Below are 20,234 nucleotides of genomic sequence, written 5' to 3' on the forward strand. Positions count from 1 at the left end.
TTATTTATTTATTTGATGGAGAGAGAGATCCCAAGTAGGCAGAGCAAGGCAGAGAGAGAGGGGTAAGCAGGCTCCCTGCTAAGCAGAGAGCCCGATCCGGGGCTCGATCCCAGGACCCTGAGATCATAATCTGAGCCAAAGGCAGAGGCTTTAACTCACTCAGCCACCCAGGTGCCCCCCAAAATTACTTCTTAATAATAAGAGTAACTACACTGAAGAAATCAAAATACCCTAACCAAGTAATCAAAATTAATGTTCCAATGGGGGACAAATACTATGTATCTCCAGATTTGATGCCTTAGGAAAGACATTGGTATAACTTACGCAGTTTTCCAGTCATGGAACTCCCATCACGTGTTCCAACCGTGAAGAAACATTAGAGAAATCCAAACTGAAGACATTCTATAAAATAACTTAGCCTGGGGGCACCTGGGTGGCTCAGTCAAGCATCTGACTCTTGATTTTGGCTGTCATGATCTCAGGATCGGGAGATCAAGCTCTGCACTGCTTAAGATTCTCCCTCCCCCTCTCTAAAAATAATAATAATAATAATAAGTATTATATTAAATATATAATAATAATAAATATAATAAATATTATTATTATTTAGCCTGTCAAAAATGTTAAATGTGAAAGACCAAGAAACACTAAGGACATTTTCCAGACTAAAAGAGATTAAATACAGTACATGATTCTTGACTGGATCCTGAACTGGGGGAAAATGCTATAAAGGAAAGGACATTACTGGGACAACTGATACAATGTGATTATGGACTATAGATATAGAATGTGTGGTTAATATTTACTGAAATGAAAGAGCATTTATTCTAAGAATCCATATACACCCCTTCCACATCTAAGGAAATATACTGATATACAGACGTGAGAAGAGAACCTGGTAAAATGAAAGTGCTGAAATAGTGTCGAGAGCACTGAAGATTACAACGGACAAAGCAACAATGCTGGGAATGTTAGAGGAACCATCATCACTCACCTTACTTTAAGAACAAACACACAGATTTGGGCCCTTAAGTGATTTTCAATAAAGGCTCAAGTTTCTAATACTGAACAGGAAACTGTTTAGACACCAAAGGAAATAACTGTAAAAGAGTTAATTACCTATGAAAATTTCAGATTCTGAATTTTTACAAAAAATATCTAAAAACACACATTATACTATCTTTTGAATTTTAATGACACTAATAGCTTTATTTAACAAACATTGAGTGACTACTATGTGCAAAGCACTGTGCTAGGTGCCATGAAAGATACAAAGATGAGAAAGACATAGTCCCTGCCCACAAGGAGCGTATAATCTAGTGGGGGGAGACAGACAAATACACAAATAACTAGAATACAAGGCAGTAAACAACAGAGTGGGCAAGTGCTGAGTGTGGCCTGAGTGTGATACTAACTAGCCTCAAGGTTCCAATTTGAAACACTGGTGATGTAGTATTGGCTGCTTTGAAAAACTCCTATCTCAATATCAGTGTAACAGATGTTTAAATGCTCCTACCCAAGCAGCTGGAGGCAAGAGAGCAGGCCAGGTGGAGGGGCTGTTTGAAACACTGTCACACCTACATACGTGGTGCTGATACAAGTATGTAGGGACAGCTAAAAAAAACCAAAAACATATATATCATCTGTCCTTTGGTTAATGGCTATAGCTACTGTTTTAAACAATATACTTTTATATAAAAAGGAATTTGTATAATCCCAGAAAAATCAATTTAAAGATTAATATTAATTCAACAAAGAAACTTGCCATAGGCAATTTTCTTATTTACTAATTGATTAAATCTTTTCTCTAAATATCTATAAAGCTCTGTAGCAATTAAACGGTTAGACATCTAAGTATTGCTGAGTAAAAACCTCTTATATTCAGCCTTCTGAAGGAATTGGTCATATACCTGATAACCTGAAATAATACTATTCTAATAGCAACAAGAAGGCCTTAAAGAGATTTAAGGAAAATAATTTTTAATGCTTCAAATGCAAATGGAATACACGCTGATTAAATACAATTCAATGTTCTTTGAAAATATCTCAATGACAGCATTTGATACCAGATAAGGCCAGCAAAATTGAAGTGAGGAAAATATCACATGTATTGTCTTTCATTGGTTTCATATATCATTGCCTATGACAACGGTAACTCAATCTTTTCTTTGAAAATTCCATTTATTGATACTGATGAACTTTGATTTGCTTTTAGCTTGTATGCTAATAACAGCTGCTGACCACTTCCTCTTGGTACTGCTGTCTAATATAAATGGCAAAGTAGAAGCACATTTCCTGGCTGCTTTTCCTACTTCCTGAATTGCAGGGTTCACTGCTTAGCCTGTTTCCTTCCGTGTGTCACTGTGATCCTGGGACCTCTGCTGCTTTCGCTCAAGGAAACGAGCACGTGCATCTGATATGGATTTATCATCATTTCTTCTTTGCATTTTCTTTAGGACTTCTTTTGAGATTCCATCTGAAAATGTTACAAATTAATCCAGTAAAACTTTAATTGTGAAACTCAATACAAGAAATGTTAAGAGAAGGAGAAGCCCTGGTTTTTCTGTTAACACGGGGGAAAAAAGGGAAATTAAAGTTTGTCCTTTCAAAAGAAACAAGTAGTCTATGGTTAAAAAATAAGAAAGAAAGAGAGGGAAGGGGAAGAAAAGGAAGAGAGAAAGAAATGCAAGTATGAAGGCCTGAATGTTAGAATAACTGACCCTAATTCAAACATGTAGTACAGTTATACACTGCAACAAAACACTACATTTCTGAAGACTCTTCCAGATCTTGGGCAAAATTTCTTACCACTCTATTTCTCATGATGTTAAAAAAGGATAATACAATTTGCTCCCAATCAGCTCCAGAAGAGGAAGAGAGAATCCCAAGCAGGCTCCAGGCTCATTATGGAGCCAATGCAGGCCTTGATCTTACAACCTTGGGGCTTGTTCTTACAACCCTGAGATCATCACCTGAGCCGAAATCAAGAGTTCCATGCTTTAACCAACTGAGCCTCACTGCCTTAGACTCAAGTTTTTGCATTAGTAATGAGAATTAACATGGGTTCTTGGAACTAGACCTAATTCCAGCTGAGGGCATGAATAAATGTTACTAAATGCAGAGGACATGACCCTCATTTTTTCTGGCCAGTTGTATATTGTTAGGTCTTCATGACAATATATATTGTGGGGGGAATGGTAATGCTGATGAAATGTGTCAGGAGATATCTATATCTACATTTTCCTATCTTTTATATATCTTAATTTTTTGGTATGTGGCTACATAGTTTATATATTTTCCTTTTTTCATTTAAAAAATTAATGTATTGGGGTGCCTGGGTGGCTCAGTGGGTTAAGGCCTCTGCCTTCGGCTCGGGTCGTGGTCGGGTCGGGTCCTCGATCCCAGGACCCTGGGATCGAGCTCCATGTCGGGCTCTCTGCTTGGCGGGGAGCCTGCTTCCTCCTTTCTCTCTGCCTGCCTCTCTGCCTACTTGTGATCTCTATCTGTCAAATAAATAAATAAAATCTTTTTAAAAATTAATGTATAATTTATCAACAGCAAAATATACCCCTTCTAGTGTACAGTTCTACAAATTTTCACAAGTACATTATATCAGTTTGTGACCAAAATCAAGAGACAGAACCCTCAACCCCCCAAATTCCCTCCTGTCCCTTTGTAGTCAACCTCTCCTCTCACTCCCAGTTCCTGACAACCACTGATTTCAACAGATCTATTTTTTAAAAGGCATTGGTCTTTCTACCCCAAGTTGACCTTTATTATAAAATCTTAGGGGCACCTGGGAAGCTCAGTGGGTTAAGTGCCCAACTCTTGATTTTGGTTCAGGTCATGATGTCAGGGTTGAGAGATCAAGTCCTAGCTTAGCATGGAGCCTGCTTGAGATTCTCTCTCTCCTTATGCCCCTCCCTGTCTTCCCACCGTGCGCCCCACCCAAATTAAATAAATAAATAAATAAGATTTTATTAAAAAATCAGCCCCAGAAAGCTTTACTGAAAAGCTTTTTGTATTTGTGAGCTGAAAATTAAGCTTTCTGTCCTAGTTCAGTATAACTGTTTATACCTCCCAACTAGGACCTAACATTTCACAGAAAATCCCCTAGGAAAAAAGATGTTCTGAAGTAATAGTTCACAAAAAATAATTTTTTTAAAGATTTTATTTACTTATGGGGCCCCTGTGTGGCTCAGTGGGTTAAAGCCTCTGCCTTCGGCTCAGGTCATGATCCCGGGGTCCTGGGATTGAGCCCCGCATCGGGCTCTCTGCTCAGCGGGGAGCCTGCTTCCTCCTCTCTCTCTCTCTGCCTGCCTCTCTGTCTACTTGTGATCTCTCTGTCAAATAAATAAATAAAAATCTTAAAAAAAAAAAGATTTTATTTACTTATTTGACAAAGTAAGAGAGACAGTGAGAGAGGGACCACAAACAGGGGGAGTGGGAGAGTGAAAAGAAGTCTTCCCACTGAGCAGGGAGCTCAATGCTGGGCTTGATCCCAGGACCCTGGGATCACGACCTAAGCCAAAGGCAGATGCTTAACGACTGAGCCACCCAGGCGCCCACAGTTCACAAAATTTTATAAACAAAATAAAAATAGCAAAGGAGTACTGAGAAGCAGTATGGTATTATGATTAAGAGTATAAGCCATCAAGGGGTGCCTGGATGGCTCAGTCGGTGAGCATCTGCCTATGGCTCAGGTCATGATCCTGGGGTCCTGGGATTGAGTCCCGCATTGGGCTCCCTGCTGAGCAGGGAGCCTGCTTCTCCCTCTGCCTCTGCCACTACCGCTGCTTGTGTTCTCTCTCTCAAATAAATAAATAATCTTAAGGAAAAAAAAAGAGTATAGGCCATCAAGTCAGTTTCCTTGGATTCAAAATCCAGACTCACAAATTATTAGCTATGGGATTTTCAGCAAATTATTGTAACTGCTAAGTATTTCCTCATCTATAAAGTTGGGATATGTACTTACCTCATAGGGTTATTGTGAAAACTCAACGGGGTAATGCCAGTTATTAGCACATGGTAAAAGCTCAACAGATACTGTTGTTAATAATGTTGTTAGACAGAGGGGTTAAGGAAAACGTGATTAACTGGAAGGAAAGAAGGAAGTCAAAGTAACAAAGTCTGAGACTCATGACAACTCTTTGCTTTCTAAAGAGACAGAGCCAGAATCTATGCTCTGTAATGGTATTTCTATAATTATATGAGAATTTGGACATTTATGATCCTTGTACTTATATCACTAGAACAAGTGGTTGACTCACCCTTTAGATGCTTTACGTTTTCCTTATTTGTCCATCTCCTTCTTGCATCTTCTCTCACTTCACGTCGGGCCACACTGCTCAAATCATGTGCATTAAATTCATGCAACTTGGGTAACAAGTCTCTCACCCATTCATAACGGATTGGACACACAATTCTTGCGTAGACTTTGGTGGTAACTAATACCTCATGAAAAATGATCCATTCGAGTTTGGTTTCTTGTTCATGAAGCTATACAAAAGAATTCATTTAAGGAAGATAACTCAGTAACTTGTCTCATTCCACATCTGACCAGCCACATACTAACAGCTCAAACTCTTCTGAATTAATTCCTATATTCTTCAATTAAACAGAGGGCATGGGCCAACCAGTATCTTTACAGCTTTATGTAATAAAGATATATGCTAAATTTAACCTCAAAGTGAAAAGTAGAAGACATTTATGCATGACTTAGTCCTACATCTTTACAAATTTCTTTCCTTTATTAAAAATAGGACACTTTAATAATAATAAGGCACTTACTGCTGAGGAAGGATGAATGTGAACTGGGCTTCCACGCCCATCCATTGTGCAAAATGTTCTCCCAACAGATCTAAACAACAATAACAACAAAAAAACCCCAAAGGATAAAGACAAGAACAGAAAACAATGAAATAAGTAGAGCACCAAGTCTAACAATAAACAATTATAATATGTTCCACCACAAAGAGTGTTATAAGCATAAGTTTAAACTTTTTCAAGTGTCACTATAACTTTTCTACCAACTCCTCTTAAATAATGATACAACTTCTCATTAAATACAACCTAAACAGTCATTTCAGTTAAGTACAAATATTTCTGGTTAATAAGTAGCAATATTAACAGTAATATTATATTTGTGCTTTAAAGTTTCCAAAATGATTTTATAATAAAGTCTCAAAACAACCTGTGAGTTCTATGAGCAAGTCACTTTTATTAAGAAGTCAAAACTGAGATTCAAATAAACCAACTAGCTTTCTAAAGATCACAGAGTTAATGTATGGTGAACGAAAGTCCCAAACATAGGTCTTCTGACTTAAATACAGTGTTCTTTATAGTATGCTACAACTCTTTTTAAAGGGATAATTTTCATTATTCTAAAATCTGATAATTAGAACATTGCATCTAACATTTCTCTAATTCATGTTCTTAACTTCAAATTCCTATCCTCTTCTGGGGCGCCTGGGTGGCTCAGTAGGTTAAGCATATGCCTTCAGCTCAGGTCATGATCCCAGGGTCCTGGGATTGAGCCCCATGTTAGGCTCCCTGCTCATCAAGGAGCCTGCCTCTCTCTCTCCCCTTACCTCTTCCCACACCCCACCCCCATGCTCTTTCTATCTCTCAAATAAATAAATAAAATCTTTAAAAAAAAATTCCTATCCTTTTTTATACTTCCTTATATAAATGTTATTCCAAAAACTTGTCAAAATATTAGTAGTAGTTCAATCATTACCACAGATGATTTCCTATAATACTTTATAAACATTTTCATTATAACTCAGATCAGACTGCATTATAATTGTTTATATACTGTACAGTACAAAAACTTTTACTTGAACCATTTGAGTTAGTTGCCAACCTTATGCCCCATCATCCACAAATATCTGAATGTATATTTTCTATAATCAAGGATATTCTACTACATGACCATAGTACATAATACAACCATCAAAACCAGGGAATTAACACTGATACATGACTAACATCTAATCCTCAGACCCCAATAAAGTTTTATCCAAATGTCCTAATAATATCCTTTATAGCAAAAGAATTCAATTCACAATCAGGTATTAATTTTACTTTTCATGTCCCCTTAGTCTCCTTCATCTGGCATACTCCCCCAGTCTTCTACCTTCATGACCTTTACAGCTTTTTGAATAGTAATTTTGTAGTGTGCCCCTCAATTTGAGTTTGTTTGTTTCAGGATGATTAGATTTAGGTTATTCATCTTTGGCAAGAACAGCACAGAAGTGAAGCTGTATTTTTCATTATATCCTATCAGGGAGAACATGATTTCAATTTGTTTCATTACTGATGGTGTTCACTTTGATGGCTTCATTTGGGTAGCATCTACCAGGCTTCTCTATGAAAAGTTATTAAGACTTTTGTGGAGAGGTGCTCAACTAATTCTATTTTCATTTACTCATTTACTAATTTATATGACTATAGACCCATGATTTCACATTTTATTTAATGGGCTACATAATCCATTACTATCATTATTAATTTTGATGCTTAGAATGTCCTATATTGGATCAGCTGGGGCCTATTCAAGCTAGCTCCAGTGTAACATGTAACAGTGTAACATGGCCTCAAACCTCATCAATCACTTCTTGTTTGCTGGCAAAATATGATGTTCTGGGCTCATCTTGTACTTTCCCACCCCTATTTCTCCAAACAGCTCTAAGTCCTTTATGCAGCAGATGGTTGTTTCAAGTCAAGATCCGGGAACTAAGTATATTCATTGCTATTATGGTGTTATTGCTCCCAGTCCATCTCAGAGCTAGGGTATATTTGTATATAAATATTTACACAAATACAAATACATATTATAAATATACACAGTAACATCTATTTTTATTCCCATATCTGTCTATCCATCCATCTAACTATATTGAAAACCGTAAGTTCAAAATGATACCCTGAAATTCCAATCCAACACCACAGGGCTCATTCTCATTTTTTCCCTTTCAGTATTTCTAATACTCCCTTTACCATTACTAAATTTATTTAATTATGTGATCAATTCCTTTGTATATAATGAGTCTCTCAACATCACCATTGTTACCCCTTTCCCTAAGAAGATGCCCTCTCTCACTGCACTCAGACTCTAAACTCAACACCAAACACCTCCCATTTGAGTGTCTCCCCCATCCTGCTTAATCGCTGACACTCCACACCAAGCTATTCTTGCTCAGAGATGCCATGCTCAACATTTTTGTCTTTCATATTCCACACAGAGCCACCCCTCTGCAAGAAAGCCCTTGTCACTCAACTAAGGTGCTGATATCCCATGTTAGATAGCTGTCCTACAAACTCCCTCTTACTGAACTTGAGCTCCAATATCCCACTCTGAACCACTGCAGCTCCCCCTGCACAAGTGACAATTATGGAGTCATTGCAATTGATGTCATCATCATCACAGAGCTTAAATAAATCATCAATCTTTAATATTAAATAGTTTATCACTGTAGTCAATCAAATACAGTAGTATTTCTTATCCATTTCTCAAGCTCATATTGCTTACCTTCGAGCTACATTTTTGAAATAGCCTGCACAAAGACATCTTCGTAGTACTTCATGTTTCGGGCCTTCAAAGGTCTCTCTTGGGAAATCACTTTGCTATAGAAATAATATATATATACAGTGGTAATATCACAGAATAATGTGAAATAATCTCTTATTTTGAAAACTACACATTTCTAGAGATTTCTCTTTCTGGCCAATATGAAGTAAGAGGGATCAGATTTGGGGCGGCTGGGTGGCTCAGTCGTTTAAGCATCTGACTCATGATTTCAGCTCAGGTCATGATATCAAGGGTCATAGAATCGAGATGCATGACAGGCTCCACACTCAGCTCAGAGTCTTCTTGTCCCTCTCCCTTTGCTCCTCCCCTCGACTGCACATGTGTTCCCTCTCTCTCTTCTCCAATAAATAAATAAATAATAAAATCTTAAAGAAGAGAGAGAGATCAGACTTACTCTTCTCCTTGAAACAACCAAAAATGTACAAAATACATGAAGTAATGATTTTCAAAACACTGAATATCAAGCAATAAAGCACAGTGATCTCTCAGAAATAAATGAAGTATAGGAAATAAATGAAGTAAGCCCAACTGCCCCAGCTTACAGTCAACTTTGAAAGAGATTCTGGATGAAGGCTCAAGGAAGGAAAAACCCAAGTGGAACCTGGAGAACTCTCTGAGCTAAAGAGACAGAGCTGGGGCACCTGGGTGGCTCAGTTGGTTATACGTCTGTCTTCTGCTCAGGTCATGATCTCAGGATCCTGGGATCAAGCCCTACATCCAGGACCCTGCTCAGTGGGGAGTCTGCTTCTCCCTCTCCCTCTGCCGCTCCCCCTGCTTGTGATCTCTCTCTCTCCTCTCTCTGTGTCAAATAAGTAAATAAAATCTTTAAAAATTTTAAAGAATTTACAAAACATAAAGAGAAAGAACTGCGAGTCCAGAAAGACTAAGATGTCAAGAGTTCAGGAGAGAAGAGAATTTGACAGAGACAGAACTCCAGAGATTTGCAGAAGAGCCTCCACAAGTGTTTAGCTGAGCACTGGTTAGCATATAAATGTGAGGAAATTTCCAAAGACCAGGGAAAAAACCTCCTGAAAGGATAAAGAGGTAACAGTGCTTGGTACTCACACAAATTTAGGAATGGGGCCTATTCCTACAAACCACAGATCAGAACACCTCATAATCTCCATGGTTTGGAAGACAGTACTCAGAGAATCTTGCCAAAATGCTACTCAAGAAAAGTATCATTGTAGTAATTACCTGTTTAAGCTTCCTGATTAGTTCTCGAAGTTGAGCTTCAACACGAAATGCAGAAAATAAGCATCTCCAGTGAATCCAGTGTTTTTGGCACCATGAAGCTGGAGCTCCACTGCAAAACAAAAATACTGGTTTCCTGAAATAACTTCTCTAAGTGAAAGACAGTCTAACAGGGGCGCCTGGCTGGCTCATTCAGTAAAGCATGTGACTCCTGATCTCAGGATTAAGCCCCATGTTGGGGTACAGAGTTTACTTTAAAAAAAAAAAAAAAAAAAGACAGGGTGCCTGGGTGGCTCAGTTGGTTGGGCAACTGCCTTCAGCTCAAGTCATGATCCTGGAGTCCTGGGATCGAGTCCCGCATCGGGCTCCCTGCTCAGCAGGGAGTCTGCTTCTCCCTCCGACCCTCTCCCCTCTCATGCTTTCTCTCTCACTCTCTCAAGTAAATAAATAAAATCTTAAAAAAAAAAAAAAAGACAGTCTAATAGTCTCATTTTCTATTACAAAACTAGAAACAAGTAACAGTTCTTTTATGAGACCTGTCCAATTACAGAGAAACCACTTCAAGGAATTTGAAAAAACTAAGGTAGGTGCCCCTGAGTGAATTAAAAAATAATTTACAAATGAATTTCTTCTTTTTAACAAATATATCCAGTCATTTTCTCATCTAAGCTATTTCTACAGAACCAAAATTCAATAAGGTCATCTTCAGGAAAGGTTTAGGGAGAGAAGAAAGAAGAGAACTAATACTAAATAATAAATGCCCACTTAGTAACAGTCATCTGGCATAGATAAATCTGACTAATGTTCACAAAAATACCTTGAGGTCAGTAGTACCCCCACTGAATTTTATTGTCTAAAGTCACAGAGTAAGTACATACTGGAGCGTAATTCAAACTGACAACTTTCTAGTACATAGAACTATTCCACATACCTTGATTTGCACTGTTCAAAGATGACAGCTAAAGTTGCAAAGTCATTAAATCCTCCAGCTTTAGCTGCCAATTCTCGATGTCTTTGTTCTGCTTCCTTCTGGTACTCTGGATCAACTAAAATGACAATCAGAGAGGCAATTTAGTTATACTTTACATCAAATGCCTACATTCATTTTGTTTACTCAAGATCATTAGAAATCTGCCTCATCATCTACAGTGGAATAAGGTGGAACTATATTAAATCTTCTGGGGGGATGGGGGGCTCTAATTACTCCCACAACTCCTTTATTTCTTTTAACCACATGTTGGAGATTTAACTAGAATAGTAACAATAATTCTCCCAATACATTTGCCTTTCAAATAGTATTTAGAATTTATTTTTTAAGTTTATTTTGATCATAAGAATAACCCATCTTCACAATAAAAACATTATATAAAAGTTTAACATTCCCTACTTGGTCACATTACCCACAAACCAATCCTCAAGGCTAACCATTGTTAATTATTGAATGTGTGTCCTTCAAGATATTTTGTTTTTGTTTTTTAAATTTAAAATTTTTTTATCACTAACATATAATGTATTATTTGTTTCAGGGGTACAGACTATGATTCACCGGTCTTATACAATACACAGCACTCACCCCAACACATATTCTCCCCAGTGTCCATCACCCAGTCACCCTGTTCCCCCACCCTCTCCCCTCCAGCAACCTGACTATTTCCTGAGATTAAGAGTCTCTTATGGTTTGTCTCCCTCTCTGGTTTCATCTTCTTTCATTTTTTTCCTCTCTTTCCCTATGATCCTCTGCCTTATTCTTAAATTCCACATATCAGTGAGATCATATGATAACGGTCTTTCTCGGATTGACTTATTTCGCCTAGCACAATACCCTCTAGTTCCATCCACATTGTTGCAAATGGCAAGATTTCATTTTTCTGAGGCTGTGTAATATTCCATACTGTGTGTGTGTGTGTACGCACATATCACATCTTCTTTATCCATTCATCTGTCAATGGACATCTAGGTTCTTTCCATAGTTTGGCTATTATGGACATCGCTGCTATAAACATTGGGGTGCAGGTGCCCCTTCAGATCACTACATTTGTATCTTTGGGGTAAATACCCAGAAGTGCAATTGCTGGGTAGTAGGGGAGCTCTATTTTCAACTTTTTGAGGAACCTCCATACTGTTTCCCAGAGTGGCTGCACCAGCTTGCATTCCCACCAACAGTGTGGGAGGGTTCCCCTTTCTCTGCATCCTCGCCAACATCTGTTGTTTCCTGACTTGTTAATTTTAGCCATTCTGACTGGTATGAGGTGGTATCTCATTGTGGTTTTGATCTGTATTTCCCTGATGCCTTCAAGATATTTTCTATGTATATACCAGCGTATGTATATGATGGTTTATTTTTATAAAAATGGGTTATATGTTTTGAAACTTCCTTTACTTAATAACGGCTTCATGTCAGTACATGTAGAATAATTCGTTCTCAAAATAGCTACATTGTATCCCCAGGGGTAAAAGAATATAACACAATTTAACCAGTCCCTATTTATCCAGTTCCTAATTAAGGGCAATTAGACAGGACTACCATATGAGCAGAACTGAACTACTACAAGTTTTTCTTTCCTTTTTTTAACTTTTTATTGAAGTAAAACATGCATGTAGAAAACTACCAGGTTGTAACTGTACAGCTCAATGTTAACAAAAACAACCTACCAAAATACCCAATAACTATCTATTCCCCTCCACAAGGGTAACCATATCCTGACTTCTAACCCCACAGAAGGGTTTTGCCTGTTTCTAAATTTTGTATAAATATACTTAATGTATCTGATATTTTTGAGATTTATCTGTTATTGACTTTGACCCAGTCCCACTCAGGATTGATATGCTCTCTGATCACCCAAGTTCTCCACATAGTATTTTACCCAAGCTAAATTTCTTTCAAAGTCCCATTTCCCCCCCCCCCGCCCCAAATTTCCTAGTTCTTCTTCATTCATTCTACCACATCATACCACAATTCCTATTCCTTTAGTACACCCATCACAACTCGATTTAGCATAGGCACTATGATGCATGATACTAGAGAGCAGCATATACAGACTACGATGTGAATCTGCAAAGCAGCAGTTCCTGGTATTAGGAGGAAAGCAATCTGATCAAAGAAAACACCCATGAAGATAAAAAGTCTTTCATCTCAGGCTTTAAGTAGCTTCCACCTTTGTTACCTAGGTTACAACTGAAGGAAGCAGTTGTTACCTAGAGACAAAAGGAGAGAGAATATGATTAATTACAGGCCCTGCCTGTAATACAAACAGCCCCGCCAAGGTGAGAATACAATTCTCATCTCCTGAATCACACAGGGAAACTGATTTTTAAGCCAAGACATTTAATTTTAAGCACTGAATCACCACTGCCCAAAAGGTATTATGCCAAAAGTCAAATCGCACCAGACTTGAGCATCACCCTGTCCTGGCTCCCAACACCAGGAGACAAGCCTATCAGGCAGGAGCTCCTGGATCCCTGAATTGTGTTTCCTGCTATAGAAATGTAGAGCACCAGCTGCCTTGGACCCCTGAGCTATAAAGCCTCAAAGAAGCTTCCCAGCTTGGCTCAGTTCTTCCTTTCTCTGCCTCTAGCCAGCCATTCCATTTGGCTCTGACACCTACAAGCATAATTTACACAGGTGGCTTACCATCTCTTATTAAAATGTCAGTATGACTGCAACAACTTTTAGCATAGATTACAATTTTAAGCTCAGCTCATATTTTCTGAAAATCAATTCTGCTGGTTAGTATTGGATCCCTGTTGGTTTAGAGTGGCTACCTGCTCACATTTTTAAAAATGCAGAGAGCATATTGCTTCCCTGGCTGTCCATCCCACATTGCTACCGTCTCTCTGTCTTTCTTCCTCCATTATTCTCAAAGTCAAGAGAACAGATAACATTTTTTGGTTCCTTTTCCCTGAATTCCCCCCCCCCAAAACCTAATTAATTAAAATTAAAACAGGCAGAAGTCCCATAGTAAATTCAGGATATGTATGGAAAAGTCAAAACCCATATCACACAGTTCCTACAATCTCAACAATTTTATCCTCTAAACAATAGTCTGACTATCCACCTTTAATTACTTTCCAGTAGACTTGTCACTGTCTTTAATTTATTATCTTTCCCCCGATGAAATTCTATTATCAGTTTTATGTCTTGCAAATAGGTAGATCTTCTAAAGCAAGAACTGTAAGTGACAAGGTGAAGCAGCAAAACAAGTTGTATCAGCTGAACTTCTCCATTTGGGAAGATAATTCAATACTTTTCTATATAGCAATCAAACAGAAAACAAAACTATTTCACAGGGGATTTCAGTAATAATAACAATTCTCAGAGCCGAAACAGAGGAATAAAACCACAAGTGTCACATACATATAAAATGCCCTTTACTTCTACAAATGTCACAGTTAACATAATTAAAGACTTCAGAACCAACCCAATGTTTATTTTAAATTTATTCCATTTCAAGGCAATGCTTTTCACTGCCTAAAAAATATTTAACAGCTCTCACTCTATTATCTGACTTCTATAATATATTTTTTTAAGATTTTATTTATTTATTTATTTGACAGACAGAGATCACAAATAGGCAGAGAGGCAGGCAGAGAGAGATGGGGAAGCAGGCTCCCCACTGAGCAGACAGCCCGATGCGGGGCTCAATCCCAGGAACCCAGGATCATGACCTGAGCCGAAGGCAGATGTTTAACGACTGAGCCACCCAGGTGCCCTACTGTCTAACTTCTAAAGTAATATCTATACTAGCGGACCCTGTACACAGTTTACTACAGCAAAAGGCAGATCACTAAAAATGTTGATAGTATGATCATCTTGATGTTTATAATCTTAATTTAATGTTAGATATGAGAATACTACCCAGTTTTACCAGTATGTATATGATAAACTAAATTAGGTAATCTACAGAACCCAAGCCAGAAAGGATTGCTTAACCTATAAGGACTACAAATGCTTACAGAAGCATCTGGAAAGCTAACACACATTTTGAGTGTAATAAGATCTTAGCAAGTCACATGCTCAAAAGCTGAAGCTGCATTTTGCAGCAGCTGAAGTTCTTCATGATCCAGTTTAAAAATTAATTATGGATTTATATATAGGCCATAATCTCTCTCTAAGTTATGAACTTAGAGATATATGGTAGCAATTGTTGCCTCTAAGAATCAGACCTAAGGACATCTTTAGGAGAGGAAGACTTTTCACTTAATTCTTTGTGCAGGGTTTGAATTGTTAACTATGTACATATATCGGAAATGGTGACGTAAGGAGTTGGGTGAAACCTCTCTCCCAGACAGACATCTGTTAAACCAATCAAAATTACCAAAAACAATCATTCAAATTCTCTGGAGATTTACTGAATCTATGGACTTCAGTGAACAGAAGGAAGGATCACGTTCAAGTAGGAACTACACTCAACACCCCCACAGCTTTGTATGTGGAAGAACTATTCCAGAGGGCTCAGCAGCCTGAAAGCGGCAGCCTTTCCCTCACCTCCAGATCCTACTCTGTAAGGAGGATCAAGGCCAAACAGCTAATAAATGGGGGAACAGCTAAAGACTGTGAATTACAGCTTTCCATTCCCTTACAGCTCTGTATCGTAGAAGAGCTGTTCTAGTGAGTTCAGCAGCTGAGTGGTAGCTCTCACTTCTCCCAGTTTCCTGTATCAGGTTTTTGTTTTTGTTTTTGGCAGCCGGTGAGTATCTACAGATGCAGTCTCACCAAGCTTTATGCTAAGGAAAAAGGGCAGTGGTGGTAACCAAAGCACCAGTTCCCACCACCTCCCACTTTAAGCTTCTGCTTTGACAGGAGGTTCTGGGTGGGGCAGCCAGTGAAGAGCCCATTCCCAAAAAACTCCCAGCTCCTGCTCCATAGCATAGAGGTTTTTCCCAGGAAAGCACAGAGACAAGCACTACTAGAAACCAGCAATACTTTGCCCCTGCCAAGGTGACCAACTTTATCTGGATCATTTATCTGGATCATTTATCATTTATCTGGATAAATTACCGAGTAATTTATGCCCCAAGGGCACTGTCAAAAACAACAGAGCCATCAGCTAGCAATCAGTGGAGACTAACAGCTTAATCTGTTACCAACAGAGGCAGGCCAGCAAGAAAGTAAAGCAGGCCAAAAACTTAACAGAAAGATCAGAGAAACCAACTAAACCCATAGTTGTCCCGATGTTCTAAGAGACTATGTAGACCTCCAAGGTTGTACCTTTTGAGGAGGAACAAAAGGAAAGGGAACACCTGAGCCTCTGGTCTATGTCTGAATACAGGACAAACTCATAAACGCTAAACTATGAAAACAGTCTCCAAACCACACAACACGGATTCAACAGTAAAGGGTGAAAACATCACTAGCTTGAAGGTATTAAGTACGACCTGCAACCAATCAGTAGCTGACTGCTGGAACTGAAATGTGCAATAAAAAATACGAAAACTTCACTAAGTGGGGCTCAGTAGTAGATCTGGGCTGGAAGAAGAAAGAATCAGCAAAATATAAATCAAAAGAGATTACGCAATCCAAAAAACAGAGGGAAAAAAAAAGAATGATGAAAAATGAGCAGTGTCAGAGAAATATGGGACACCATTAAGCACATGAACCTTGTGTAATGGGACTGCCAGAAGGAAAGAAGAGGAAGAGGTAGAAAAAATTTTAAGGAAATAATGGTTGAAGAAAAATTCCAAAATTTGATGAAAAGGATTAATCTAAGTTTTGATTAGAGAAAGCTTAATGAACTCTAAGAAGATAACAGCAAAAAGACCCACAGATTCACAATAGCCAAAATACTGAAAGCAGCAAAAGGAAAATGAATTATTATGTACAAGAGAATGCCAATAAAATTAACAAACGACTTCTCATTAGACATGATGGATGCTGAAAGACTGTGGGATAATATATTTATTTAGTGTTAAAAGAAACTGTTATCTAAGAATCCTATATCCAACAAAATGATCTGTCAAAATGAAGGAAAAATAAAGACATTCCCAGATAACAAAACCTAAAAGAATTCATTGCTGGCATACCTGACTTACAGGAAATAATAAAGGAAGTTATTCAGGCTGAAAGGAAGTGACACCAGAGAGCAATCTGAATGACACTGATAAAGAATACTGGTAAAAGTAAATATGTTGGTAAATAAGAGAGTATAATTATTTCTTCTATTACATCCCCTTCTGTGATTTAAAAAGAAATTGCATGAAACACTATCTATAAAATTGTGTTGTTGGGCCTATTAACATAGAAATGTAATATATTTGACAATAACACCTCATGTACTACCTATTTATTTTTTTTTAAAGATTTTATTTATTTATTTGAGAGAGAGTGAGCAAGCACATAAGCAGGGAGAGGGGCAGGGGGAGAAGGAGAAATAGCCTCCCCACCCAGTAGGGAGCCTGATGTGGGGCTTAATCCCAGGACCCTGGAATCATGACCTGAGCCAAACGCAGATGCTTAACCAACAAAGCCACCCAGGGACCTAGGTACTACCTCTTTTTTAAAAAAAGAAACCTAGGTCAGTATCTAAGGGAAAAAAACCCTCAATCCTGTCTCTGACATAACAATAGAAAAGGCCATTGCTATTTCACAGTTGCATTTTTATTCTGTGGAATCTAGAAACACTGAATCTCTGAGCTACCTTAGTGCTTTGGGGGTAATTCATGTTTCATATCCATTAACATGATTGACATCAAGTGCTTCACAAAAGCAAGACTTAATCAAAAATATCTCACCAGGAGCGCCTGGGTGGCTCAGGGTAGGTTAAGCATCTGCTTTCAGCTCAGTTCATGATTTCCAGGTCCTGGGAAAGAGCCCTACGTCGGGCTCTCTGCTCAGCCGAGAATTTGCTTCTCCCTCTCACTCTCCCTCTCTCTCAAATAAATAAAATCTTAAGAAAAAATAAACCAGCTCACCAAATCAAAGCACAGAAAAAAATACATATTCTTATTGGCTATATTATCTGAATATTCTAAAGAGTCCACAGATATCTAAAGCCAAGTATTAAGCTAACAAAGGGAAATCTCCCTTTTCTTTGAGTGCCTTCAAATATAGGTCACTTTCAAATAATATTTTTCTAAAGTGTAGGTCCCAAAAAAGGCCTTCAAGGTATCAAAACCAACTCAAGAACTTGAGTAAAAGAAAAACAAAGAATAGGGATGCCTGAGTGGCTCAGTCAGTTAAGGGCTGCCTTTGGCTCGGGTCATAATCCCAGAGCCCTGGGATCGAGTCTGAGTAGGGCTCCTTGCTCAGCAGGGAGCCTGCTTCTCCCTCTGCCTTCCTCTCTCCCTGCTTGTGCTCTCTCTCTCTCTCTGACAAATAAATAAATAAAATCTTAAAAAACAACACCACCACATAATTAAAACCTAAGACAGGGCACCTGGGTGGCTCAGTTGATTAAGTGTCTGCCTTTGGCTCAGGTCATGATCCAGGGGTCCCGGGGTAGAGCCCTGTATCAGGCTCCCTGCTCACCAGGGAGTCTGCTTCTCCCTCTCTCTCTCCTCTTCCCCACTGCTCGTACTCTCTCTGATAAAATCTTAAAAACAAACAAACACGGGCCCCTGTGCGGCTCAGTTGGTTGAGCGACTGCCTTTGGCTCAAGCCATGATCCTGGAGTCCCAGGATCAAGTCCCACATCGGGCTCTCTGCTTGGCAGGAAGTCTGCTTCTACCTCTGACCTCTCCCCTCTCATGCTCTCTTTCTCTCTCTCTCAAATAAATAAGTAAAATCTTTAAAAAAAAAAAAACCCAAAACCCAAGACCTGAACAACCTAAAAGCTAAAAAGTTGAGTCAACTATCCATCCACAGAGAGAAGATTCTAAACAAAAATTTTAAAACCAGGGGTGCCTGGGTGGCTTGGCTGGTTGAACAACCAACTCTGGGTTTTGGCTCAGGTCATGATCTCAGGGGGGTGGGAGAGGCCCCACAACGGCCTCAGCCTTCATGCTCAGAGCATAGATTGCTTGAGATTCTCTCTCCCTACCTTTCCCTCTGCCCCTCCCCTCTGCTCACGTAGGCAGGCACACATGCACAACGTGCACTATCCCTCCCTAAAATAAATAAATAAACTCTTTAAAAGAAAAAAAATTTTTAAACCAATACCTGACCTTCTACTTCCAGTACTGGAATGGACTTAATTTTTCATTTCTTCTCAACTTCTTTCAAAGACATAAGAAGGTTTAAAGGAAATATTATAATACTATATTTGAAGTTCATAACATATGTAAATGTAATTTATATGACAACAATAGCACACGTGATGGAGGAGTAAATGGAACTAAATTGTTGCAAGCTTTCCTGTATTTTACATGAAGCAATAAAATATTCATTGAGTAAACTGTGATTAAAGATGTATATTATCAGCCCTACAGCAAGGACATGTTAAGCAACAGCAACAATAAAGGCTTTAACACAATCGTTATCAAAATTCTATCAGGCTTTTTCCTGAAAAAACTGATACGCTGATTCTAAAATTTATATAAAAATGGAAGGAATATGGAATAACCACAAGAGTATCAAAAAAGGAACACAATGTTGAAAGACTTACAGTATCTGATTTCAAAATTTACCATAAAGCTGTGTAATCAACACTAAGTGGCACTGACATAGGGATAAACAGATCAATGAAATAAAGTCCAGAAATAACAGTCACACATATATAGTCCCTAGATTTTCTAAAAAGGTATCAATGCAATTCAGTGGGGGAAAAAATCTTTTCCATAAATGTGCTGGAATAAGTGGGTGATCACAGAGAAAAAAAGTAACCTAGACCTCTACCTCATACCATATACAAAGATTAAATTCAGATGGATCACTGTACTATATTAAAAGCTCAATAATGTAAAGCTTGTAGGAAAGTATCAATAGAAATATGAGAGGGGGGGGCGCCTGGGTGGCTCAGTGGGTTAAGCCGCTGCCTTTAGCTCAGGTCATGATCTCAGGGTCCTGGGATCGAGTCCCGCATCGGGCTCTCTGCTCAGCAGGGAGCCTGCTTCCCTCTCTCTCTCTGTCTACCTGCCTCTCTGCCTACTTGTGATCTCTCTCTGTCAAATAAATAAATAAAATCTTAAAAAAAAAAAAAAAGAAATATGAGAGGGAAGTATATTTTCATGATCCTGGGGCAGGCAAAGATCTTTTAGCATTCAGAGAGTAACCACAACAATAGTAACTGATGTATTAAACTTACCAAAATTCAAAAGCCCCCGTCATCAAAAGCCACTGTTCAGAAAGTAAACAGAAAAGCCCAGAGTGGGAACAACTACATGCAACTCATTATCTACCAAATAACCTGTATCCAGAATAAATTGAAATCTCTGAGATTCCATAATTTTTTTAATAAATTTAAAACCTGATAAGTGGCTGCCTTCAGCTCGGGTCATGATCCCAGGGTCCTGGGATCGAGCCCCGCACTGGGCTCCCTGCTCAGCAGGGAGCCTGCTTCCCTCTCCTTCTGCC

At 38.6% G+C, this 20,234-nt stretch overlaps 1 protein-coding gene across 1 annotated transcript in view; it reads right to left on the reverse strand.

The window, feature by feature from the left end:
• Positions 1 to 1,175: 1,175 nt before the first annotated feature.
• DHX40 (DEAH-box helicase 40) overlaps positions 1,176 to 20,234 on the reverse strand; it is a 48,242-nt gene continuing 29,183 nt past the window's right edge. Inside the window, exons 13-18 of the mRNA XM_080827050.1 lie at positions 10,719 to 10,833; positions 9,791 to 9,899; positions 8,534 to 8,628; positions 5,791 to 5,860; positions 5,271 to 5,499; positions 1,176 to 2,476 (exon numbers count right to left, since the gene is read on the reverse strand). Coding sequence (XP_080683176.1) covers positions 2,337 to 2,476; positions 5,271 to 5,499; positions 5,791 to 5,860; positions 8,534 to 8,628; positions 9,791 to 9,899; positions 10,719 to 10,833 — 758 coding nt within the window. The 3' untranslated portion in view covers positions 1,176 to 2,336. The remainder of the gene's footprint in view (positions 2,477 to 5,270; positions 5,500 to 5,790; positions 5,861 to 8,533; positions 8,629 to 9,790; positions 9,900 to 10,718; positions 10,834 to 20,234) is intronic.

This window comes from Martes martes, assembly GCF_963455335.1.
Source record: "Martes martes genome assembly, chromosome: 16".
Classification (NCBI taxonomy): Eukaryota; Metazoa; Chordata; class Mammalia; order Carnivora; family Mustelidae; genus Martes; species Martes martes.